At 42.7% G+C, this 27,880-nt stretch overlaps 1 protein-coding gene across 2 annotated transcripts in view; it reads right to left on the reverse strand.

The window, feature by feature from the left end:
- The window catches only part of gabrb1 (gamma-aminobutyric acid type A receptor subunit beta1), a 61,131-nt gene extending 33,629 nt beyond the window's left edge, over positions 1 to 27,502 (reverse strand). The window contains exons 1-4 of one of the 2 annotated variants that reach the window (XM_071927378.1): positions 27,423 to 27,502; positions 27,248 to 27,339; positions 27,055 to 27,122; positions 1,945 to 2,165 (exon numbers count right to left, since the gene is read on the reverse strand). In XM_071927378.1, coding sequence (XP_071783479.1) covers positions 1,945 to 2,165; positions 27,055 to 27,122; positions 27,248 to 27,339; positions 27,423 to 27,502 — 461 coding nt within the window. The remainder of the gene's footprint in view (positions 1 to 1,944; positions 2,166 to 27,054; positions 27,123 to 27,247; positions 27,340 to 27,422) is intronic. The other variant, XM_071927379.1, reaches the window with a different exon arrangement.
- Between the last annotated feature and the right edge of the window lie 378 nt (positions 27,503 to 27,880).

The raw sequence follows: 27,880 nt of genomic DNA on the forward strand, positions 1-27,880 counted from the left end.
GACCCCCTGGACAGGTCTCCAGTCCATCACAGGGCCAACACAGATAGACAAACACTTACATACATTACACTTACATTCATACCTATGTGTAATTTAGAGTCTCTAATCCACCTGACTTGCATTGTTTGGACTGTGGCAAACATGCAAACTCCACACAGAAAGGACCGGGAATCAAACCCACAACCTTACTGTAAGGTGACAGTGCTAAACTAAACTGGGATACCATGTTACAGTGTTTAGAAATATCATGATCAGGTGCCAATCCAGGACAAACCTTGCCGCACTGCAATGTGAGCACCTTATCAAAATGTGCAGCTTTGCCTCAAAGCAAAAAAAAAAAAAAAAGTGTCTCTCAGCTGAAAACTGTCAAGTCATCATTCCTCTCCCACCAAAGCGTAGAATCCCTTTGAACTGGGAAAGCTGCATTATTGACAGTGACCAGCCCACAGTTTCCTTAGTTAGCTCAGCGCAACTCACTTCATCACAGCTTTGCTCTGCTGCAGAGGCCACGGCCGTGTGTACACTGCACCGACGGGCCAGGAGAGGCTCCATAAATGATTCACCACCTGGTTCTCCCTTGTACGCTCCAGAGAGCCGGCAGAAAGAGCGATGCTGACTGGCTGATGGAAGCCTTTGAGAAATGTTCTCCATGCAAATCATGTACTACAAAGTGATTTCCATGATGTTTTTCTATGCAAGCATGGCCAACTGACATACTCAAATTAGGGTTGATTGGTGTTGAGAAAATAGGACTAGAAAAGCGACGCACACACACGTCAAGTGGGAAATAATGGTCTGTCATTGCCACTGGTCTGTCATTTGGACAAGCCAATAAGCTTTAAAATGTTCAGCAATCCTTATGTGATTAATGAGGCAAATGTGTTTGCTGGATCTGTGATTTAATATTGTTGCTTGAAAGCAAGTCACTACATTTTAGGATTTACTGTTCATTATTTAAAAATAAAAACAACAGCAATTTCAATGTTTCAGAAGAGCTTCATGCAGAGTGTGCAGAATAGGTGGGATTACAGATGTACCACTCGACAGTTTGAAAGTTGAAAGTCATCATCAGGAGCTTTTGAATAATGAACATTGGGTTGTCATGCAGAGCTCTTTGCACTTCACTATGCCCTATATGCAATTTTAAAGGGAAGGGTTAGGATTTTTATTCCCCATGGAGTCGCTCTAGCATTGCTAAAAAACATAACAGGCTCACCTGAGTACAAAACATACCTGATGCCCACTCATAAATGTAAGTAATGATAATCTGTGACATTTTCACATAAATGTCACAGATTATCCCCGGGAAACATCTTTCCCGGGGAAAAATCCTCTGGTTCACAGGAAGATTTATGTTTCCGCTTTATTTGGAAAAAATAGAAGAAGAACTGGGTAGTTAGCATGAGCAGTGATAGCCACCATGGCTGAACGGACAAAGAAAAGAGCGCCACCTACAGAAACGCAAACTGCATCGACGGAAAATCCAAGGAAAAAGAGTCACAATAGCGGCAACACTGATTGACACCACAGCAATGATCACTTAGATGGAGACAAAATAAAAAAAAAACCAAAGCAATGAGCACTTAGTACCAAAGATAGAGACAAAATAAAACAAGAGGCACTTGAGTCACCTTATGTCCCGCCATAATCACCATGATATATTAAACATAATGAGTTATGCCAACATGGTCATTTATTAAGCTAATTAATGCATTAATTCATCATCTGCTCTATAGAGGGAACCTGTGGTGTCAGTATGAAGTTTCTATCATGGATGAGTTACTGTGTTCACAAGAATGTGTCTGCACACAGACAAAATAAGACATAATGTCCCACATACATGTACCATGTACCAATTACATACTTGTCCCCAGGTTACAGTACCTGGGGACACCTGGGAACCACCTGAAAGATGTGACGGTAAAAAGTGAAAACCCCTCTCACCTGAGACCATACAGCACAGTTCCGTCCGGGTGCAGTCGGATCATTCGGTTCTTGACCGTCACCCCGTGGACGAAGGACTTCTTGTCATTAATGAAGTAGGTGTCGGGGACCCACAGTTGGTCCGCCACCCGGTTGTCCAGGGTCAGATTGAGAGGAATGCCGGTGTAGGAGAGGCGCTTGTCCCGCCATGACTGCTGGAAGTACATGGTGATAGTGTAGTCCTGCGGGAAAGGCAGAGAGGAAGGTTAGCCGCACGACATCAACCTCAACATGGATCGGGCATTCGGCTTTGTTTGCATGACTCATGGATTGCTCTTGCCCTGTGCAATTTCCTGCGCATGCAAGCATGTTCGTGGACTTCTGTCCTTGTGAGAACCGGTTTGAGTTTTTGACCTTCGAAGTGAGGTCATTTTGGTCGCTCCTCACTTCAAGGGGTTAGTTTAGAATTTGGATTGGGTTTAGGTTAAGGTAAAGATTAAGGTTCAGGTTAGTTGCTTACTTGGGTTTAGGGTTAGGTTTAGACTCAGGATTAGGTTTAGGTTACCCTTACTTTACTGGTTTGGTTAGGGTTAGGGTTAAGGTTGCGGTTAACCATGACAGATTTTTGAACAGTCCCGCCCTTCCACCCCTCCCATCAAATAAAACTGCCTTTCTCTACCTGACTGATATTCCATTGGTTTATACTTTTCAATGATCCTTCCTTGTGTTATGTCCCTCCCGAACATCCTGTTTCAACAGGATATACATCAAATCAAGGAAGTAAAGATGCCGTTTCACGGGGTCTTCAAGGGTTTGGGAATGAATTTCGTCAATGAAAGGTCTTCACAAGTATAGTAAGACAAGTGTGTGTGTGTGTGTGTGTGTGTGCGTTGCTTTGTGATTGTGCATGAATCTTTATCAAAGGGCACATGGGTTTGACCGTGTAAGTGTGTGTGAGTGAGGGGGAACAGCGAGGAGGAGGAGAGAGAGAGAGAGAGAGAGAGAGAGAGAGAGAGAATGCATGTGTACAGACAAGTTGTAAACCGTGATTCAGAGTCTCGGCTGTCGGAGGGGCCGCTGCCACCTTTTCAAAAATAACTCGGCACAACCACAGCCTCGGCAATAAAGCCACATACTGCTGAGGTGGATTATGTTGCGTAACGTCAGTTCTTATTAAGCAGCGGGAACGAGTCGCTCGCCTGTTCGCTCCACTTCTTCTCCGCTCGTCCTCGGAGAGGTTGAGCTCGTGCCTTCACCTGCCCTGCAAGACGCTCCTGTCACGCCATCAGGCCTTTACCCTTCAACGCCACCTCCTCTCCCTCCCACTTTTTTCTGCTGTATCCCTATGGTCAGCAATTCCACGCCAATCCCGAACTCCTCTTTGAACTTCTTGCTCCTCCTCCTCCATCTTAATCTCTTTAATAATTTACACAGCACATGCCATGAGCAGACAAGGGATTTGGCATTAGCATCTTATGGACTTTTTCCAGTCCTTATGTCTTCTGCCTTTACCATTTTTTAATTTAGTACTCGTGACAGTGACAGCTGTCTTCTGTTTGCACAACATGCGTCATCAAACTACAACCACTAATCAGAAATGCATGGATATATATGAATGTTGTCCACTTTATAAATTCAACAAACATGTGACATGTTAAAAATTGAAACACCACTGATTTGTCTCATTCTTCCCAAAATAACCATATTTGTATATTTACAAAGCAAGCAAATAAACATGTATGTATTTTACTATGATGTCATGATGATTATCAGGATGATGTTGATGGTGGTGATGATGATGATGATGTTAATAGTGTCATTGCTGTTAATAATGATGATGAAGGAAGGTTAGGTTGGATTGCCTATGTATATAAATACTTTACCAAGAGCTTAAAGCATTTGTATTTGAGAGTAGTAATATAATCCATAATAACCCTCACCCCCAGGTACTGTAGCGGTGCTAAATTGCATTGCATGTGTCACATTCCACAACCATGGCAATAGCATCCTTACAGTAACAATCCACAACATTTGCATATAAAGTGTCAATTTTACTACTCTTCTATCCGATCGATACAGCACAAGAGTGATTCAACCTACTTCCAGTTCATGAAAGCTTTTACATTTCCTGTTCTAAACAGCCGGTGTCTGGTAGCTCTTTCCAGGGAAAAATCCTCTGCCGCACAGCGAGTGATGCACTTTCTGTTTCCGCTTTGTTTGCAATAAAAAGAACTGGGTAGTTAGCATGAGCAGCGATAGCCACCATGGCTGAACAGACAAAGAAAAGAGCGCCACCTACAGAAACTCAAACTGCATCAACAGAAAGTCCAAGCTCCGCCCACACTGTTTGATTGACAGGTGATCTCTGGGAAGTGCAGTGCAGAAACACCACAGTAATGAGCGCTTGGCACCAAAGATGGAGACTAAATATGAATAAGGATCTTGAGGACCACTTAAACATGTTGAATTTTTTTTTGTGCTTATTTATATTATCAGTCTATCCATTCTATTTTCTCCCTTTTGTCCTAATGCTAGCTGATGTGTGATGTCGGAGCCTTGCGGGGTCATGTATTTCTGCTGCTGTCCCTTGGGCTTGTGAGACATGCAAACAATTTATCCGCTTCAGTCCAACAATAACATTGTATAGTATAAAATACACTGTGTCACAGCAGATTAGGATGCCTTGCATACGCTCAACATCATGGATCCACATCAAGTGCATGCTTTCTCTCTCTCTCTCTCTTCCCAGTCCTTCTCCACCCCACATTGTCCAATAAAGGAATTCTTGTGATGTTCCATGCACTTCCCACAATTACAATGCCTTGCCAGTTTATTGGCTGTATAGTACTGTTATAGTAATAGTGTATTATGATGTTCCAATCGGAAACCCAGAGATGAATTTAGATCTGAGAAGTAAACTGTACTTTTGATCATAGCCTGGAAAAGGGCCTTTTTTACTAAGTTTTTGTACCAACTAATGACTCAGGTTATTTCACAAATGTATAGGTGCCAGCAAATGTTTTTTCTTACATTCAGTGTACAAAGACTAATGGTGAAGGGCATACATATGGTGGTCTAGAGGTGAAGCTAAGCAGCTAGTAAAGTCGTGGTGTGAACAGGCTCTCTCAGCTCTCTCGTATTCCCCAGGACCAGGGACATGATCCAAACAGCAAACTAAATCACAATTTTTCCATTTTTGAGGCTCATACTTATGACTATGAAGCTTGCGACGCCTCTCTTCAATCAGTCTGTGGTACATAACACTGTCCACGGCAAAGGGTGGAAAAGGTGGATCCAGTTGATCAGTCAGAGATAGATGGCTAGATCCAAGGTGCAATGAGAAGACCTATGATTTTCAGCGTCAGCCCGTAAGCACACTGTCCAATATCCCAGGCTGACTTCCCTTGCATATCGATCGGTTTGGATCAGGGTGTAAGAGAGGAAGAGAGGTGTAGAATAGCAATAGCAAAGCTGATCATTAGCTAACAGAACTGGTTGCCAAGGTAGTCGAGGTCTTCAAAATCCGCTCAAGGTCATTGGGAAAAAGATAGACAACAAATCGATTCGGGAAACGTGAACATTCTAGACTTATTTCTGCGAACATTTTAATTCCAGATGTACTCTTTACTTTTCGTTAACGTCTACAGAACTGTATAGCTCTTTTTCAAAGTTAATTATGTACATAATAATCTACAATTCCCTTTGATGGTAATAATAGTAATTTATTATAAGTTATTATAGTTCACTCTTTTTCGATGTGTTATGTGATGTCAAGTGAGAGGGGTTCCCCAGGGCACGCTCCTCAGCTGTCTTTAGTTTCGCCGCCTTCTGATACCATACTGCGGTTTGATTCAAATGACAGCACTGCGGCATCTTTTTTTCCCCTCTTCTCCAACTTAAAGACTTGAGAAGTAAGCAAAAAACAAGAGACAAACAAAAAACAACCAAAGAATTAAAAATGAATGGAGATCATTTACTGTATATCAGCCGTCCCCCCCGAAAGCCTCGCAGGCATTTTGATGAACCGCTCTTCAAAACGCTTCACTTGACTGCTGGTAACCTTCTCGGAGAGAGCGAGAGAGAGAGAGAGAGGGCTGGCAGGGGAAGGTTGCACCGCTGCCGCTCTATCGGGCTAATCTGAGTTGCAAAGCTGCAGTTAAGATTCCACTCACAGCGCCCTGGCTTTCCAGCATTCGTTGCAGTTTGCAAAGATGCTTATGCGTGCATTTCCGCACACGCTGGAGGGAAATAAACTTTCTGGAAAAAAAAGGGCAGGCTGTATTTGAGGTACATTTTTAATGTTTTCCTTTTGTAGAACAATAGGGTGACAAAGACAAGGTGGCCGCCTTTAGATACTTATTTAGCCAGATGGAATTTAAAAGGTTATATGATATTTACCAATATGGGGACAATCAAAGCCTTTGTCTTAAATCAAGGAGGGCAGATTAGACATTTGGCCACAGATTTTCAGATTCTGAATCACCTGAATTCACAAGTGTGGAAGTTGGGAGTGGACATTCCGGCCTCTCCTTTGCCCTCTGGACTTAAACCCTTATTCCATGTTGATGGCATTGTATGCTATACACTTGTTTATCTCTGTTCCTTAATGTGATTATTTACACTTTACACTACGTATTTTTCATTTGGAATACATGTGAAACTCTGTAGGACCGTGTCAGAAAAGGACCTGCTTATCGCAAAAAGAAAAAGCTGAAAAAGACTCGGGCCTCCAAATCCAATAAGTCCTCGCAGTAACAGTCGGAAGACAAGTTGGATCCAAGCGGTCTCGCTCTCTGTACAGTAGCGGTGGGGCACTGAATAATAAGACAGCAGGATTAGCCATTTAGCCAGCCACTGGAACTGTTAGTGGCCAATATTAAACCGGAGATGACATCGCTCCGAGTGAGAAACTGCAGCCTCATAAAACTGGGAACAGCGGAGAGGAGGAAGGGGGACGACGCAAGTGTGTGTGTGTGTGTGTGGCGGTTGGTGGGGTGTAGGTGGTGGGGGGGGTTGGTTGCAGCCTCATTGGGGGATGAACGCTTTCCTCGGAGCCTATTATTAGAAACAGCTGTCCCCCCTCGATGCCCGCTTCACCGTCATCGCTGTGGCACCTCAGCGTTTTCCACGGCGGAAAGGTGGCCTTAACGTGAGCCGAATACCGTTATGCATATGAGCTGCGCTAAAGCATGAACGCCAGGCTGAGAGGCTTCGGCGCCGCTGCTGCTGCAGCAGCAGCACACTGCACCGCGCTCTCCACATGCGGACAGAAGGGAAACAGGGGCAGGCGATGCCCTTGGCTTTGTTTTCCTTTTTTCCCTCCAATTTTCTTTGTTGATGTGCGATAGGCGATCTCCACTCTGCCGCTATTCTCCCCCCTTACGTCTTTGTGTCTTCTCTCTCTCTCTTTCTCTCTGCCTCTCTCTCTCTCTCTCTCACTCCCGCTCTCTCTATCTAACTATCTATCTCTCTCTCCATATTTTACTGCAGCAAACAAGCGAGCAGCGCGACAAAACGTGGGCACCTACGCACGCCGGCGCCATGCTAGCCCCCACTGCAGTGTGCTGCTGCCTGACCTAATTCTTCCCCCGATCCATAGCCATCTATGGGTGCAGCCTCGAAGACATCATAGGACGGAGGGAGGGAGGGAGGGAAGGAGGGAGGGGGAGGAGGAGGAGGAGGGGGGGGTAGCAGTGCAGTCCTTCTCCAGCCTAGTTAAACTTCTGATCTGAGGAAATCGCAGGCAGCAGTCAGGTTTGCGGTGCTCCGCCACTGACTGGGCTATTTTGTGGAGATTGCCTGAACACATGCTTGCAACCTGAAATGACTGAGCAAAATACATATTATGTATGTGTGCGTGCATACACACACAGTCAAACAAAATTCCTCTAAAATTCCTTCAAAAGAGCATTCCCTTTAGTCTGTGCTATATCGTTTCTGAAGCAAGTGTGTGTGTGTGTGTGAGTGTGTGCATGCGCATCCATCTGTCCAGTCAGAGTGTGTTTATGTGGCAATTTTTAGATACCAAGACTAGTTTGCCTCAAACGTTGCACCAGTAAAACTGCAAAGCAAGTGGGATCATTTTCCTTTTTTCTTCCTTCATTCTGTTTACTTCCAGGCCAAAGTGTTTAGATGAGCTTACACCGCTTTGTTTGCTTGAATGTCTGACAAATTGATACAGCAATGAGACATTAGATGACAGTAAGACAAGATGGGAGATCAAGAGGTCGGGGTCTTTAAAAAGCTAACATGGTTTCAATGTACAGCGCAACCATGAGTCAGAGCTCAGCCAAAGACAATGTGAAGGGTTGAAGAACAGAAATCAAGGGAGAGACACATTTTATCACTTGACAGTGAAAGGAATCCCACACTGCTGATTTCAAAGTGGCTTTAATAAACATCAAGATCACACACTGGTAAGTCTGTTCTTAATAGTTTGACAAACCCTGAGTCAGATCTGCTCTTACTTTGAATCGTACGCAAAACTGTGCTCATGAACTTGCAGGCCGTAGCTTCTCATCCATTTAATGCATGTTCAGAAAACCTGTTTTGGCGTAAACATATAGAAGTCTTACTTCAATAACAATTAGTGAGACAGATGGAAAATGAAAAATTTATTAATTCTTGCTTGCAGTAAGGTGTACAGAAAACAGATTATAAAAATAAAAATAAATAAATTATAAACATAAAAAGATCACTTTTGTACACGTGAAACAAGTACAAAAATATAAAGATGAAAAAGAAATTAAGAATGTAATTTTAAGAAGTATTTGTACATATAAGATTACTAAGAATAAGTGTAGCACAGACTATATTTTAAACATGATTAAGCCTTTAGGGAACTGTTCTAAAGGAGGAAAAAAAACACAATTGTGTATGTAGAACAGCAGATTAATTGGATGGACAAAACTGTGTATATAATTGTACAGTTTTGTGTGTGTAAGCACAAGATGAAGATCAAATTTCTCTCAACCTAAAACAATTGAGGAATTTCATTGGTCAAGAGGCTTGTAGCAAATGATAACTACTGGATAATGTAATAACATGGGAAAATGAAATGTCCCGCTGAATGAGTCGTAATAAAACCTGTTAATGTGATAGAATCCAGTATTATGCAATAACATCACAATATTACATTAATCAGAAATGATTTTAAGGGATGTAACATATTTTCCGCTGATAATGTAATATTATATGTAATAATAATGTATTAACTCTTAAGAACACAGATGCTTGTCCTCCGCCAATCAGGCCTTTCTCTCCGGTTCCTCCTTCTGATGCCAAACCAACCGCCACGCTCCCATCCCTCCCCTTGTTTCCATGCCAACCCACTCGCATACAGGTAAGAAAGTGACAATTCAATACAAGTCAAGGTGCTGGCAGGGATGTGCGGCAAGACAAGAGGGATGACTCTCTTTCTCTCTTTCTCTCTCTAACTCTCTTCCCCTGTTCCTTTAATGGGATTTTATTACATTGTCTGGGAATTTGTTACATTAACAGGCTTTATTACATTTTCAAGTCATTCAGAGGGATATTTTATTACATTTTCACATGTTATTACATTATCCAGTCGTCCTCCTGACCATTTCAATTCCTCAATTGTTTTAAGTTGAGAGGAATTTGATCTCCATCTTGCACTTATACACACAATACTGTACAATTACATATAGCTGGAAAAGCTTGTTTTTATTATTCTTATTCAAGGAATTATTCTTATACAATTTTATCAATCCCCTCCACTCCAACTCCCTGTGCAATTATTCTGCTGTTCCACATTTGAAATTATATTTATTATAATTCTGTTGAATGAATTTGCCATTTGACTTGTGATACTCTGAAGTAAGACCTCTGTCTGATTACGGCAACACAGGTTTTGTGAATATGCATCTAAAATGGATGGAGGTTAAAATTCAAATGAGTGTATAACACCTAAAGGGTAAATTTAGAGCAATGTTGCACAAAGCCCACGATGCAATGATTAAAACAGAGTGAGCAAGCTGCTAGTTAATATGAGCACAATTTTGCGTATGATTCAAAGTAAGAGCAGATCTGACTCAAGGTTTGTCACACCATTAAGAACAGATGTACCAGTAAGCGATCTTGATGCTTGAAATAAGCAGTTTGTGGGATTCTTTTCACTGTCAGGAGATAAAACGCATCTCTCCCTCCATTACTCTTACCAGCCGAAACACGTCGACTTTTAATATTAAAGCTTTGTCAGTTGTTCTGCTGCATTCTTTTCATTCTTTGGTTCTTTTTGATTCATGCACCTTGCAGGAGCTGCAACGTTGCGACAGATTTTTTTTTTTTGGTGGATTCCCACAGAGAGCAGGAGAGCATTCACTGTCAGCGCTGCCTGGCCGGCTGGCTAACCCCCAACCCGGGTCAGCCCCGCTCCTCATCTCTCTTCTAGGAAATGCCATCATTGGCCACGTGATCGGATGGAGCTCCATTAACCTCCTGTCTAATGGCCCTGTCTGTCTGGACGAGCTAACGACTGGGAGTCAGAGATGTTAAAAGGCCCGAGCAAGACTAGCCGCTCCCAGATGGGAGACAAACTGCTGGCTGGCACATTTCAACCAGTAAACCCAAGCCTAAAGTGCTGCTAAAAAGAAAGAAACCTTGCAACGTCCGTTAACGTTTCTTTAAATCATGTTTTCTACATTTGTTTTGAATGTAAAAATTCTGTTACTCTTGGAGAGCAATTTATGAAGCTTTAATATTAAAGGTCCCATATTCTATACTTTCCAGTGTTTTATTTTATGATTGAGGTCCATTCAAAGCTGTGTGTGTGGTGTTATGTACCAAAAACACTCTCAATCCATTTTTACATGTTCATTTTCCAGCATCTCTCTGAGCCTTACCAAGAACAGGCTGTTTCTGTCACCGTGTCTTTAAGGCTCATTAATATTAACGACCCCTCTGTTCTGATTGGCTAACCGTTTCAAGAGTGAAACGTGAGACACCGCAGCCCGGCAGCTACAGGTAGGGAAAACTCTCCGGTAATAAACAATGACAACCGCTCAACCGCTTTGAAAAAAACACTTTGTTAGTCTATTATTTCTTACAAATATGATAATGAGTGAACCTTTGTGACGCCACAAAGTTACAGAAGTCCAAACGGCTCGTTTAGAGGCTCGCTTTTCTAATGTGGATTGTGTGGATTTAGTTGGCGACCGTGCATTTTGATACTTTCACCATGTTTAGATAGCACATCCAACTCCTTTATGATCACAGAGGCAAGGGAAATCCTGTTTTACACCATATGGGACCTTTAAAAACCAGTGCCTTTTGGCTGCAATAGTAACCTTGACAAAGAATATTGCAGCCGAAACATGTTGGTTTTTAATATTAAATCTTTGTCATTTGATCGCCAAGAGTAGCTGAATTTTTTCACTGCTTCGGTTCTATTTGATTTGGAAGAACTGCAAGGTTGCGATCCAATTTTTTTGCTTTTTCCATATTGAAACACTAAACAACACCAGCCTGGAATCCCAATTTAAAAGGCAACCTGAGGAAAAAAGCCAGACTAGGTTGTAAAAGTGAAAAAAAACCCACTAAAGTGGTTTGGCTGAGGACACAGCAAGGGTTAAGCAAATGAAAGATCCCGCTTTAGATTCATCTCACAATGCTCTTAGCGCACGACTGTCCTCACTCATCTCTCTTCTCTTTTTTCCTCCAGCCGTGAATGGTGAGCAAACACAAAGAGAGACAGCAGCTTCATTGCTGCAGTGCTCCTTCTGTTGGAAAGAGGTATAGGGGATGGGGAGGTCACATGGCCTGGCCTTCGACATACATATTGCTGAAACCCCCAGCACACTGGAACACCACCACCCATGACAAAGAATATGAATTTGTGGCTGTTGAAAAAAATTAATGACATAGCTCTCCTGGAGACAGAAGGACTTGGAAATCTGCAGAGGATGTATGATTGGTGCAAACCTTTCAAAGTGACAATGTAGTACCTTGACTGCATATATTTGTTGCATTTACCCTAACTGATCACAAGCAAACAAGACTACTGTAAAATGATGGTCATACACAAAGTACACTCATACCCACCAAATATTTCCAACTTCAAGTTCAAGTTTCAACTTTATTCGTTCCAATGGGCAACTGATTTTGCAGCAAGTATTAAAAACATCATATAAAAACATAAGAAAACTTGAAAACTTCTGCGCCAAAATGAAAGTTGAGACGACGTCCGTAGTCGTCCATAGCTGCTACCTGCATCAGGACCTAAATATCTTTGTAAGATCACTTCAAAACAGTCTCCAAAGCTGTTTAATATCATTTTCTACTGTGCCATAATATCATAGTGTGATAATTTTGTGCTCGTTTTGGTTGAAGTTGAACCATGCACATCATGTAAACCCTAAGGGGGTTGAACTTGAACTTCCTACACATCACTGCGGTCCGTCAAATGCTTGTTGGTAAGTCTAAATGAAGGTGTTACACTTGTAAACATGCAGTCTGTGCCCTTTCTCGTCCTCTGTCGGCATTTGTAAAAGCAGTGTGCTCCAGAAGCTCATATCTCCTTGTTGTGGATCTGAGCGGAACTGAAGCACGTGAAACTGTACAACACACAGCATCTGGGCACAATACTTTTGTTCAATATTACAGCTTTGTCTGTTCATCTGCAGTTATTTAATTCCATCTTCATTCACGAAAATACAATTGCTTAGGGTAATTCCATATTATTGTTTATCGTCTTTCAGTGGAATCGTATCGTGATGATATGGTGATTTTGGGATATCGTGCCACAATTCTGCTGTCTAAATTACTGATAAAAGGCAAATTTTATGTAAAAACTGACAGAATGAGGTGTGGTCAGAATATTATTTGAAAATTTCAGTTTTGTTTGACATCACACCTAGAACGTTACCCTTGGGTTCAATGGGATGAACATAAATTGTATTATTTAAAATGTGATTTTGCATACGTGAGCCATATCATGTATATATATTGATATCGAAAAAAATCATGATGATTATGGTGATATTGATTTCAACCATATCGCCCATGAACAAACATGACTTTGACTCTAGCTGCTCCAGCAACTGGTGGAAACGTGTCACTTCAATGCAGAGTGTCTTGTTCATTTGGTCTCAAACTTTTCCAATGCAAATGATGTCAAGCCGCAAGTCAAACACCCAAGTGTAAGGTTTGTAGAGGCCTATAGCATAATAACTGCCAACAATGTAAGAAAAGTAATAATAATAATATAATAGCACTCTGAAATCTCTTTAAATGTCTTTTCCACATCAAATAAGAATCAGAATATTCACAGTAACATTCAATTGGACTAATGTTTCTATTTAGAGAAAACAACCTGATATTCGCTCTACTGTTCTAAAATGGGCTGCATATGACTTTTTCTCTTTGCTAAGAAAAGGTTTCTTACATCAACAAACCATCATCCAGTTCATCTTGGCTGATGTCAAAAAGTTATCACCGTTAATGTAATTCTATTACGTTATTGCTGCAAGTTTTTATGACATTATTGGCTTTTCATTACGTCACAGGCTTTGCTACATTTAGTTTTATTACATTATTGGCATTTGTGACAGTATAGGCAGTTCTAGGCCTCGACAAAGTTAAACTGTCCATATTTCTGTGCTGCATTAGAGCTTTGTGATAGCTCGACGGACAATGCTCCCCAGGTCTAAATGAGTTGTTTGAAACCAGAACGTATCATGACACCTTGATCTTTTCTCAGCGCTGAGATGAAGCGCTATCGGCCGAGCCTCACATAAATCCTAATCCTAAGGAGGTGCCGGACACATCACTCTCCCGGGGCAATCAATAGCCCCTGACCACCAGCCGCTATGAGGGCTTCATAAGGCGCTCAATACTACAGCTGCCGGGAAGACACACACAACACATGCAAGTTCGCAATATATCCCTGAGAGAGTTTTTTCAAATACAGTACTGTGCAAAAGTCTTAGGGACATGTAAACAAATCCATAGATTCTAAGATGCTTTCCAAAATAATGAAATGAAAAGTTGCTAAATATCAAAAAACACACTCATGCAGAAAACAAATAAATAAACATCTAAGACAAAATTTATATAAAAAATCTAGGTTGCCTAAGACTTTTGCACAGTACTGTATAAGTCCCTAAAATTTCAAGATTCAAATGCCTCCATCAATATTCTGTTGCCAAACCCTTCCCAAGTCTGTGCAAAATAAGATAGAGTGAATAAAATGCTGCAGGATAACAAGTTAACTGTCTAACACAATAGCCTGTAAAATTTGTGTTAATTTGAGAAAAATAATACTATCATTTGTCTCCTGTGGAAAAGTTTAATAACCACTGTGCTAAAGCATTCACATGGTAGTTGCTAGCTGTTATTACACTGGATTAAATGACTGCTAATAGACAAAGCTATCAAATCCATTGACTAGCATGTAATCTGATTAGTTTGCTGGCCAGCGTAATGCACAGATACATGTTGATGGGAGTGAGGGCGGTGCACGCATTTTCATTAACAGCTGATGAGCTACTTATTGCCTGTCTGCTGATGCTGTCGATTGATTCTGGCAGCAGCAAGCGTTTCAGAGCCTCGGGGAAAGGGTTTCCTATGAGAAGAAGGCTTACATCATTATGTCACATACGTGGCTTTGTGCTTTATTTACATTGTTAAAGCGCAATTATGCATTTGCGTAGAGCACCATCATGCAAAGATGGTGTGAACGTTGAGATGAATGTGCGTTCATACAAAGAGAAAGAAGAGGGAGAAGGAGAGAGAGTCTAACCTTGAGAAACGGCACTGCTGCTTTCAAATGTGCGCAGAAATCACCAAGGAAATACATTGTGACACTGAGTCAAAGCAATTTCATTGTGGTTGCCATGATAACAAAACTGCTTTTGCACATCACCAGCAAAGCACAACTTAAATTTGCCATCTGGACAGCGGCAACTATCACCAACATCTGTACTAGCAGCAATGTGTGAGCTCAGAGAGTACACCCATAAGTAGGCCCCAAAGCAACGGACTGGGCAGGGCTGTGTAGGAAGGGGGGGTCAGAAAAGACAGAGACAAATTCCCAGACCAGTTCATTCTGGTGTATGAAGAAGGTGTAAGAAGGCCAAGCCAGCCACCAGGATGGAGTGACCTGCTATTTTCGTTAAGCCCCATACAGAGTCTTAAAGTAGAACGCCGGGTTCCTGAAATCTCCCTGATGATGCAGTCCCGAAGAAATCGCACCTTCAAATTGTCTAGAGAGTAGAGACAGGACCAGCACCATTTTGTCCAGTAGAAAAGAAGTCTATTTTTTTCTCCAGTAAAAAACATAAACTCAAAATAGAATTCAGATATACTATTGCTGTGATCTTGGATATTATAGTCAAGTTTTGTGTAAAAACCTCTTGAAGTCTTTCCTAAAGCTAGAAACAAGAGAGCAGAAACAAGGTTCTTATTTCTGATGTCATTAAGCAAGCAATTTCTGGAGCTGCCCAAGGGAAATAAATACAAGACTGCTAAAAAAAAAAGTACTTTCTATCACCGATTGCTATAACACAGTAGTGATTCAACCTATAGCCAGTTCATGAAAGCTTTTCCATTTGCTGTTCTAAACACCTGGTATCTGGTAGGTCTTTTACGGGAAAAATCCTCTTGTGCACAGGAAATGATGCGTTTTACATTTGTGGTGTGTTTGAAATAAACAGAAGAAGAACTGGGTAGTTAGCATGAGCAGCAATAGCCACCATGGCTGAACAGACAAAGAAAAGAGCGCCACCTACAGAAACTCAAACGTCATCAGCAGAAGATCCAAGAAAAAAAGACGTCACAGCACTGGACACACTGTTTGACCAAGTGATCTCTAGGAAGTGCAGTGCAGAAACACCACAGCAATGAGCGCTGAGTACCAAAGATGGAGATAAAATAAAAGATGGATTTTGCAGATTACCACTTTAATCAAACCTATGTCGATGCATATTAGCTTATGCAAATGGTTATGCCATATCTGAGGAAACATCACGGTGCCATTTGGCCCGCTGCGAGAACGGCTTTAATCGGCCCATCTTTAGATGAGTCTGATCCAGAGCGTGCTGGGATAGTACATGGACGAACTACTGCTGCACTGCCAGCGTTTGACATCCGCAAGACAAACAACAATGTATCTCCAGACACGAATACATGCAGTAGCCCTTTTTGCAATGAGTGCTGTGCATCACTCAGGCAGAAACGTCGCCACAGCCGATCACTCAGCATGGCGAAAGGGAGAATAGGAGTTGAACCCCGGCGACCAAGCGGCAAAGCCTCACGTCGCATCACTGTCGCCTTGCCTCACCAGCTGCTTGCCTCTGACAGCACAGCATGTCTGATGACTAAGGCCAGTACGGGCCTGACAATGATCTGAAATCTCCCTGTAATCTGCTCGCTAACTGCCAAGTTCACTAGCGCCTCACGAGCATACAGGCCCCGTCTGCCAGCCTCGTGTCAATGTCAAACACAAGGTCGGATGATTTGTCGCCAAAGTGACATGGGAAATCTCCTCGGAGAAGTCTAAAGGAGGCCGCTTGTCCCATCTGACTCTTTGTCCGTGTTTTAACAGGTAGAAGCTAACGTTCTCAGGGACATCTCAAGCAATCAACTTGTTTGCAGCATGGTATTGTGGGAACATGACGTTGTCGGTTTACATTCTTTGGAAATCTTTTTTTAAAGGTGCTACATGCATTTTACCTTGGTATAATTACCATAAACAAATCAGACCATGGTGGAGACGATTGGTAGCCTCTATCTCACCCCAGTGGGACTGGTGTGAGACCCCACTGCTTCCTGTCCCCCCGACCTCTCCCTGGCATCTATGACTTTACTGAAGAGGATCAAGAGGTTCATGTTGGAAATTATTTTTTCATCAGCCTTTCTCTCCTTCCACCATCTACCATCGCCAGAAACTCTGAAAGCTTTAGCTCTGTTTGCTCTAGAAGAACAACGCTCTCTTCCTGCTTTGTGCTGTAAAGCAATCCAGCAGATTTACCACCAAAATCCGACCCTGTGGCTCACAATGTAAAATGTAGCATAGAAGCCGGTAGAGGCTGACCATCTTCACAGCGATGGTCTCATTTGTTTACAGTAATTATACTAATGTCTCAAGATTAATGTGGTGATGATTTATTGATGTTAAAATGCTCCACGTAGCACCTTTAATCTTGGAGGATTGTCAGAGGTCTGAGTCAGTTTAAATGCACATTAATATTCTGAACATGAGCCTTATAAGGTCTTGTGGGCTTATTCCGGTTATTGTAAACAGGATATGGAGTCTACAAGTACCAACTCATAAATGGAAGATTTGAGTATCCCAAATACATACACTCATTTTGTATTATGAAAAGGCTTAGGAATGAGGTAGCTTTTTGATCTAATATCTAGTATATCTGATACAAAGATGGGACACTACTGACAGAGAGTTGGAGGTTGGATGGTCCTACAGTGTATAGAGAATAAAGTTCTGCATGTGCAGAGGAAACATTACAAAGATAAACTTACATAATGAAAAAGTTTTAAATGAGGCTGACCTATTAGGCCTTGTGGTACAACTCGGCCACTAATTCCGCAAATTTTCTATCAGTAATGTCGCTAGTGACAGTAACCGATCGCAACCGGGTGACTAGTTTTGATGTTCCTTCCACCGCTTGGACATGACCAAAGTAGAGTGCTGGCAGAGCCGGGGGAGCAGCTTCAGCTCCGGAGCCCGAGCACTAATCTAATGGGTTGTGAAGTCTGTCTGCTGATATTGGACAAACATGAAGGAAGGAGGCTTTCATTTGAAAGAACATCCTCTGTGACTGTGCCTTCATTTTCATAGCACCTCCAAAACTCCACCAGTCCTCCACCACTTAGAACATCACAGAAAGACCAGCTGATAAAGAACCCAGAAAAATGGATCTGCTTTTGGCTACGTTCGCACTGCAGCTGAAAGTGTCCCAATTCAGATTTTTCCCTTCACATAACCAGTGACATTTTTTTTCAATTCCGATCTAGACCACATGGATATGTGTCACAAAATCGTATCCCGAGGCATGCAAGCTACATGTAACTTGTATTTAAATGCTCAAATCAGAATTTGTCAGCGCTGCCACGACAATAAGTAAATCTGATGTCATTCACGCGAGACAACTGTCATAATTTTGGCCCCATGGTAGCTTCGCTGAGCCAGCATTTCCATGGAGGACAACAAGACACAAGAAAGAGCCAACTTGATTGGTATTTGGGGAGACGCCTCAATTCAGTCAACAGTTGAAGGCACATGCCATAACTTGAAATGTGTTGGAAACACATTTGTGACGTCTTATTCTGGTTGACATTTATGGCATCAGAGACCAGTAAGAAGGTAACACTACAGCCCATCATGTTACCCACAAGCTCTTCCTTCCAAACCTTTTGTTGTCAGAAAGATTGTGCATTTCATCACCTCTACTGGACCGCTGAAGCAGGCAGCCAAAGCCCATGTCCCATGGCCATGTTACTAATAGCACAGTATCTGACCTCCAAGTCAACTCCCTGTCAGAAGCATGACACACCCTGTGAGAGGCGAGCGAGAAAGATCGGTCCTCGGGTCAGAACAGAGGGAAGGGAGCGAGGAGAGCCGAGTCAGTTTGTCAGGTGAGTGAGTTAGTCATGTTTTCTTGTATATGATAAAGGTGCTATGAACTGAGCAGGAATTGTGTGAGGGCGATGGAAACACAGCTTCTCCAGTCGGAGGTGAGGAGAATGAAGTGTACCCCATCAAAGGAGGAGTGTAAAGAAAGGTGAGAAAAAATGATTGCGGCGTGTCCTACTAGATGCGAGGGGACTGAGAAACGGCCTATCACGGGACAGATAACGGAAGACTGTCCTGTCTGGGATCTCCAGTTAGAGGAGACGTAGGAGCAGAAGGGAGGGAGATGCCAGCCGATCTCTCTGGATCCCACATGACCTACAAACGCTCTTCCATTAACTTCACAAAGCATGCGTCTCTTTTGACGATAGAAAAATCATTCTACAATCCACAGTCACGTCTGTCTTTGATTATCGAGACGTTTGCACATGCTGCCTCTTCTACTCTGAAGCCATTGGACGCAGTTCACCACAGTGCCTTGCGTTTTATTACAGGAGATAAATTTTACGCTCGCCATTGTGATCAATATGAGAAAATTGGCTGGTCTTTAACACTATAAAGGCAAATGTATTTTGGCACTCTAAGAGAAGACCAAGAAACTGTCAATTTAAGGGAGTACATATATTATAGCTATTATTTCCTTGCATGATTTTGGAAATCTAACCACACTGGTTTGTACAGAAAATGGGTGTTGGAAAAGTCATGGAGGGACATTTTGAAAATTTAGATATTTCAGTTCTAAAACACAAAGCGGCAGTCAATTGACTGTCGTTTTACCTTATTACTGTTAACAGCAAGAACGGAAATGCATTATATTATATTTATCCAGAAGGCTTAATGTACCTCATATCTAGTCTATAAATGTTCTTACTTCTAAATCCAGTAAATATGCTATCAGATCACAGGACCAACCCAGTCTCGTTAAATTTTGTGAAATGAGCACGAACTCTGAAATGCAAATTATGTGTTGTGGAAAGAAATTCTGTGAACATTATGTTCCTAGCCCACATACTGAATTATGTGACAATAGCACTAATTAGCACAAAGTAAAACAACTTTGGTTAAGGTTATGGTTAAGGTTAGGCAACTAAATCAGTTTGGCTAAGGGTAAGGTTTTGGTCATGGTTAAATAAGAAAAACGCTGAAAATGAAGGCTTCACTCTGTAGAAATCCTCTTCACGAGTTGGGAATTGAAGATTTCTCACACTTTTCGTGCATGTATTTGTATTTTATGAGATCATGCTCCTTTCATGACATTGCAGGAGATCAGGCTCACAGGACCGGTTAGTTTAGTTAGATGATTTCTGCTATGATGCACCTTAGAATTTCTTGTCCCCCTCAATAATTTTAAAACAATTCTCATTTTCTTTGAAGTCTGCAATTACTTTTCATAATGTTTGTCCCTGTATGTTGCTGACTGTTGCTGACACTGTACTGAAAATTAACATGTCATGTTCCATCAATACCAAATTGTATTTTCTTGGGTAATTTTCGGAATATTTTTCGCTCTCTCGATAAGGAGATTATCTAAATGAGAATACCTGATTAAATAAAGGATAAATTAAAATAGCTGAAAAATTATCTAATGTACTCCATTTTAAATAGTTCCATTTGTCAAACAAATAATAACCTGTATATATCTAAAGTACTTTGTGTCAAAGATAACATAACTTAAAAATATAAACAGTGCTACACTGTTCTGTTCGTTGCTTGCTTTTGTCTACAAGGTGAAGAATAGAAATGAGACTCCTTTTACAGAGAAATCAGCTGTTCTGCCCCTCTGCCCTGCTGCATCTCTCTGTGCTGTCAGTCTCACCTGTATCTTTACATCTTTACATTGAGGGAGCAAACATTCAGAGTCAGAGTTAAAAAGTTAATATTAACGTTATCAGTCCACTCAGTGGATACTGACTAGCAGCTAGGCTATACAGCGTGCTAATCTCGGAAACTCAGCTGTATTCCGAGTAACATTAACTGGTAGTTCTTCTTTTCGGGAATTCAGTCGGCCGTCTTCTTGGCATGGAAAAAAAATATCCCTCACGTGTGTGCAGTGGGAGGCGAACAGACGGGTCCGGTGAGAAAGCGAGTGAGCGAGAGAGAGAGAGAGAGAGAGAAAGAAAGAGAGAGAGCGAGAGAGAGAGGTCGCGTGGAGCAATTAGGGGCTGAGCGAATCAATGCGCTACACGCAGTTTTACGATTATGTAGTTTCATATAAAGTTTTCTGTGTGTGGGAAACCCTGGAGGGGTAACTTAGAGTGAGGGGAGATTGTCCACTAGTTAATCGATCGCGGATGGCGTCGTTCTCTCGGACGGATAAAAAAATAAAAATAAAAAATGCTAAAATGGGTCGCCAAATATACTTTGGCGGCCGTTAATATACCTGAGCGGCCCGCCCAAGTAAAGTCTATGTGTGGGAAACACTGTAAACATTTAGCATTTCACAGATACAAATTGAAAAACATATTAGAAATAGGAGGGATATAAGTTCACAATTCAATATATTTGGCCCATTATTGCTAGCTAAGTCTAACGTATGCATAGTAGCTTACTAACTAGCTAACTAACTTTATTGCTCGCTAATTTGATAACTGTTCGGTCAATCTGAAGTCCTCACTTGTGTGTTGAAGTAACGCTAGTTTTATATATATGCCAATCTTCCCAGGTATATGTTTTCCATCCATTTCCCAGTGTTCAATGGCCTCTGTGTGAATAAGGTCAATACTGACAATCTTCTGGGCCTTTTGTGTTCATGTGCCTCATGGCATGTAGCCAGCATGCCCACATGCTAATCTATGCTTGCATTTGGGCCAGAGGTTTTACAGATAATGACTGGTGCCTTTAAGCCAGAGATACAAATTAATTTCAAAAGTAATGTAAGGACTGCTCACATTACAAGACTTCATTGTTCTCATTGTTGCTAAGATGTAAGGACGGCTGCCCATTGAAACAAGTTTTGGTCATAATGTCAGTTTCTATGCTCTTTTCAGCCAATGAGAAGCCAGTGAACTTGTGAAAACAACAATTTAAGTGTGTGATTTGTGTTACAAATTAAATAATTAAATCAACTAAAGCAAACTTAAAACTTAAAGCAACTTCGCATGTTGGGGATCCCAAATGGCAGCAAGGTGTTTTAAAAATTTGAAATTCATTATCCAGAAATCCTGTAAGGTGACGTCAGTAAACTGCACACATCACGCTCATGTTTACCAGCCTGGAGGTTCTGTGATGCTTTGTACCAAAGGGATGAGAGAGGAAAAGATCTAGTGAGTCCAGCTTTCTCTGGATGGAGCGCTCGCTCACTGCTGTTTAGGAGACAGTTTTGGATTTCACTCCTATGTGTGTGATGACGATTCCCCCCCAGTGAGCATACACCAGATACATGACACCAGAACTAAATCTGAACAAATAGGGTGAATCTAAAGCATCTCAACTAGTTGGGGATGGAATTGTCTTCTCTGTTGCAGCCCCACTTTGTGATTTAGGCCGATAAGACGGCTGGATATTTACACAAAAATCTTGCCTAGTGCAGCTTTAAATTTGAGTGAAAAAGATAAAACCCTGTTTTTTAACAAAAGTCTTACTTATTAATATACATCCTGAGAACCATTCGGGCTATTGGCTCCGCTTGGCTCTTCCTCCACCGGCATCTTGTGCCAAGAGTTTCCATCAAACAGAGCAATAACTAGCCCTCCCCATCCTTGTCCTCATTAAGATGCGAAAACAGAGAGAGGGCACCAAGGCCCAATCAATGGCCCATCCAGGCAGCCATGGATAACACAGTCCAATCAGATCGGCGCTGGGCTCCTTCCATTTCCCCCAGGAGCTTTTGTCAGCTGGAAGCCAAGCTAATAAACAATTCATAACCTGGGCTCACAATGACAGCACATCATTAACTCCGCAAACGCTGTCTATATTTACTCAGGAAAATTCAGTATCTCATGTGAAAATGACTTATGTATGAATGCTATGAATGTAAATAATGTAGAAGGCTTTGTCCTGATACAGGCCTGTGACTTCCAATTTATAATTCAATAAAGCCATTTGCAGACCAAGAATAAAGTTGCCATTTCAAAAGTCAGGGCTACCCTGCACTCAGCTTCCCTAGAATGCACTCTCTTCTAATTTCCTAGAATACATTCTATGCCATTCTATTCTATTCTGATAGGTTACTTACTGCCCCTTTAAGTGTTAAGATGACCATAACAGTTATTTCATCATAAATTAGGTTGTTGTCAAGCTTGATTCCTTTGACTGTTGAACATTGATGACTATAGCTTTCTTTAACTATTTAACATTGATATTATTATTATTAGTAGGATCCCCATTGGCTGATGCCTCGGCGACTGCTAGTCTTCCTGGGGTCCAAAAGAATATGACTTGAGCAAAAGCACTGCAATATTTGACGATTTGATAACCATCACGTTTGGGGCGTTTCAGTGGTTTCGAACCCCAAGTGGCACAAGATAACTGTTTGAACTTTTGAAATTTTGAAGGACCTAATTACCTTGAAACCCTGTGTGGTGACGTCAGTAAACTAAATGTCTTCTTCATGTGTGGGTGGGTGGGTGGAGGTGGTGAAGAGGTTCAGCCTCTAGACCCTAGAATTTAATTTGGACAAGTAGGGTGAATCGACACTGTCTCAGTTATGGGTTGGACACTCCATCCCACTTTGTGATAAGACTGATTAGATGGATTTTTACATTAAAATCCTTTCTAGTGCAGCTTTAAACTATTAAGTCGCTTCAAGAAAACATTTTGGATAATAATAGAGAAGGCAATGCTCTAGTGGCTTTTTTGGTGGTGGAATTTTGGTATTATGTGGAGAGGGAAGGGGAGGGCATTTCACTACATCACATCACTATCAGTTGCATATCCAAGACATAAAGTATTATAAAAATGAACAAGTGTTTAGTGAAAGCATTCATTTTATACTACATACCTGCCCTAGGTCAAATTTTAACCTTGGTGTACTTTTCAGGACATCCTTTGAACTTTTAGTATTTATTTTTGTGTTTTGTGGTTCAAACTAGGGTTAGACCATATATTGGCCGTTTATTAAAAATTGGATATCGGCCCATCAGTGTCGTCCTATGATATCCTCCCTGACCACAGCTAGTGAATATGTTTTAATTATTATTTTTAGATCAGATGGCGGACCAGGGAAATCATTCCAGTGTGGTGTGGGAGGATTTATCTCAACAGCTTCATGAAGCCTGCCTCACCCTGTCTCAAGGAGCTGCTAACCCACCTAAAAGAATTTCATTAGTGGTTTATTATTGCCTTTCAATGGAGAGTTTTAGTGTCCCATGGTGTCAATAAAATGCTGTTTCGGAGTCTTTTCCACCCTGACAAGAATGAAATTCTGGGTGGAACACTGAATTCTTGTCATTTTTTGGCATGAAAATGGTCAAATTTAAAGAACTAAATATTCGCTATCATGGTATTGGTACCAGTAGAGGCCTTCAAAAACCTATATCGGTCAAATCCTAGTTGAAACTCGCTGGCCCTGTGTAAAGAATGTGACGCTTAATGTTAAACAGTGTCACATCCATCGTTCTGCCAAGTCCTGCCACAGGGAAGCTGGTTTGCTGCCCAGCTAAAGTGAAGAACGACTGACTATCATACTGGCCTCAATGCACATAGCTGGCCTGGCCTCTGAAACACACAAAAACACACACACATACACGCACACAGAGCACACTTTGACTTCCTCCACTTGTCAGAGAAACGTGAGAAACTCCAGCACACGTTAACGTTCAGTGACTCAACTCCAGTATGGCCATTCTGCATGCTGAATGGCACAAGTTGTCACTGTGTGTGTCTGTGTGTGTGTGTGTTTGTATGTGTGTGTAGGTGTGCACGTGCATGTGTACATGTGTACGTGTGTGTGCACTATTCTACCCTGAATGTGTATAGTAAGAACACACCATGCAAACCACTGGGAGTTTGTTAAGCGCCTTATAACATCTGTTTTGAAAAGTGCTATATAATATAAAGTTGTTATTAATATTAAAGTATAGCACTGCATAAGTGTCTACAATGGTGAAGAGTGAAACCACTGAAGAGTGAAATAGTCATCCTTACACATTCTCTCATTGTGAGAACCTCTAGTGAATGAAATTAAACTATTCCTCATATGCTGGGGACCCCCTGGAACCCCTTCAAGGAATCACCTAAAGGACGAGTAGAATTCCCTCAAGGATTCCTGAGACCCCCTTAAGGACACCTAGAACCACCTCAAGGACTCCTGAAATCCCCTCAAAGACTAATAGAACTCCCTCAAGAATTCCTGGAACCCAGTCAAGAATTCCTAAAACCCCCTCAAGCACCACTGGAACCAAGAATTCCTGGAACCCACTCAAGGACTCCTAGAACTCACTCAAGGACCCCTGGAACCACCTCAAGGACTCCTAGAACTCCCTCTAGGATTCCTGAAAGTCCTTCAAGGACCCCTGGAACTCCCTCAAGTACCCCTGTGGCCACCTCAAACATGACTACTAGAACTTCGTCAAGGACCCCTGGAACCCCCTCAAGGACTCTTGGAACCACCTCAAGGACTACTAGAACTCCCTCAAGAATTGCTGGAACCCACTCAAGGACTCCTGGAACCACCTCAAGGACTACAAGAGCTCCCTTGAGGATTCCTGAAAGTCCATCAAGGACCCTGGTACCACCTCATGGATTCCTGTAACCTCCTCAAGGACCCCTGGAACTCCCTCAAGAATTCCTGTAACCTCCTCAAGGACCCCTGGAACCAACTCAAGCACAACTACAACTCCCTCAAGGACCACTGAACTCACCTCAAGGACCACTAGAACCCACCCAAGGATTCCTGGAGGTCCCTGGATCCCAATTTTGGGGCCCACTAGGTTGTACACTCACCGGCCACTTTATTAGGTACAACTGCTCGTTAACACAAATAGCCTGCTCCTCCACACAGCGAATCATGTGGCAGCAACTCAATATATAAAGCAAGCAGACCTGGTGAAGTGGCTTAGTTTATTGTTCGACCAAACATTAGAATGGGCAAGATGCGTGATCTAAGCAACTTTGACCATGGTATGACTGTAGGTGCCAGACATGGTGGTTCTTGGGAATTTCACGCACCACAGTCTCTAGAGTTTACAGAGAATGGTGCGATAAACAAAAAAATCCAATGAGCGGCAGTTCTGTGGCCGAAAACAGTTTGTCAATGAGAGAGGTCAGAGGAGAATGAGCAGACTGGGTGAAGCTAACGGAAAGGCTCACAAACGCTCAAATAACAGCTCTGTACAACAGTGGTGTGCAGAAGGGCATCTCACAACACACAAGTTTTTGGCCCTTATGATAAATAGATGACCAACCGGTACTAGATAGGCTGGGAATTCAGGTATGCTATAGACTAGTAAGCGTCTTCTAAGTTCCCCAGTATCTAAACTCTATAAAATTGCATCAGAATAGACATTATGTGGAAACCTGCAGCCAAGCAATAAATATGTGTCAATAACGTGTGTTCTGTTTCTCTCTCTCTCTCTCTCTCTCTCTCTCTCACACACACACTTTTCTTTGCACGTGCAGCCCACACACACATGCACGCTGACCTCACACAGGCCTAGTTCTGCTGTTACGACAAGCTCGGAGGGACCGACGCTGATTCACGATGTAGCCCCCCTCGGCACCTTGACAGCGGCTGCATTGATAACGCTGCACTAAGTGGTCAAATCATATTCCTGCCACCACTGCTGGGCTTTTTTTCTGGGCCTCCTTCCCTCCTCGTTGAGTCACTGACAACGTTATGTAATTACTGCGCCGGGGCCAAAAAAAAAAAAAAGAAACGGCCGAAACATGCACACAAGCGGCCCCTGTCTTTTCCAGCCTTTTCCCTCTATCTGCCCCCCCCCACCCCTCTCCATCCTCAGATACTGTAGGCTGAGGCTTTTCTCCGACACCGAGTTCTCCACGCCATTCTGGGGCTGCGGACGCGTGTACGGAATAACTAAACAGTGGTAAAACATCCTCTCTTTCTCTCTCCCTCTCCCTCTCTCTCTGTCATCCTCTATGTCCCCCCCACCCCCCCTCTCTCTCGTTAATTCTCAGCCTCTACCGGTTGTGACACCGTGGGGAAGTAGTTGATGCATACGGATTGGCTTTGACACATTGCGGATCTCTCCATGGTGCTGAAAGGAGAAGGAGGAGGGTGGGAGGAGGAGGGAGGGAGGGGGGTGAATCTTTTTAGTTTCCTTCAGGAGCAGCGCTGCACCAAGCAAAAGGGAGAGGGGGAGAGGAGAGGGGGAGGAGGGGGGGGGGGGAGGGGGCGAAACGGACTGGAATGGATTTCTAGCATCTCCACATCTGATGGAGAGTGTGGTGAGAGGGGGATGAGAGGGGGAAAAGGGGGGAAAACTAGCCCGCACAACTCACATGTCACGTGTTTGTTGTTTTTTTTCCCACTACTTGTGCCAGTCCGCTGTACCGTACTGTATCCCAGGCTGCTGTATATGTGACAGTGACACACCAGAGAATGTGCAAGGTATTAAACTTACCATGTTGACTTCAGACACCATGTCAATACTGGCGATGTCTATGCTCATGCCGACGTCCACGGGGGCACCTTGGAAATCCAACATGAGAGCGTTACTAAGCATTTCAGCAGCCGGCTAACAGTATATAAAGCATTAGGTGTTAGGCATGAACACAGCCGACAGTGTTTTGGCTTCGCTCCCAAAACGTGTTTACCTCCGAAATCAGGCCGCAGACGAATATCATAGCCCTTTAGCAGCTTGTCCACGGTGGCTTTCACATAGGACATGTTGCTAGGCTCGTTGGCGCTGAGGACAGAACATGTATAGATTCAGACTAAGGACGTACGGGCCTGGTTGAAATAAGGCACAGTGTTATGATGGGATCTCACCTTTGCGCCCCGCAGACCATGGCCACCACCAGGGACAGACAGCAAACCTCCCAGCGTCCGCGGTCCAGAGTAGTCCACATCACTCACCCGGATCCAGCCGATGACTTTGACACACGATCTCAGGGATGCAACTTAGTCTGCCCAATTATTCCAAGACCAACGCATGCGCGTCGTTTTACCCACATCAAAGCGTCGTGGCAGGGGGGGGGGGGGGGGAATGAAGCGAATTTGGATTCGAATGTAATCGAGTGAGTTGGATTCGGGGAAAAAACAGCCAAGGTGTAGGCGCTTCACCTGGAAAGTCGAGGTTGGCGCAGGAGGCGGCGTGGATGCATGCAGTCGCCCAAACCCCTATCAATATCAATATGCTCCGTAGATCCACCCCTCCTCCTCCTCCGCCTCCTCCTCCTCCTCCTTCAGGCTTCTTCCAGCAGCAGTTTCAGCAGACACAGCAGTGT

This window comes from Centroberyx gerrardi, chromosome 17 (assembly GCF_048128805.1).
Source record: "Centroberyx gerrardi isolate f3 chromosome 17, fCenGer3.hap1.cur.20231027, whole genome shotgun sequence".
In the NCBI taxonomy this organism is placed as follows: Eukaryota; Metazoa; Chordata; class Actinopteri; order Beryciformes; family Berycidae; genus Centroberyx; species Centroberyx gerrardi.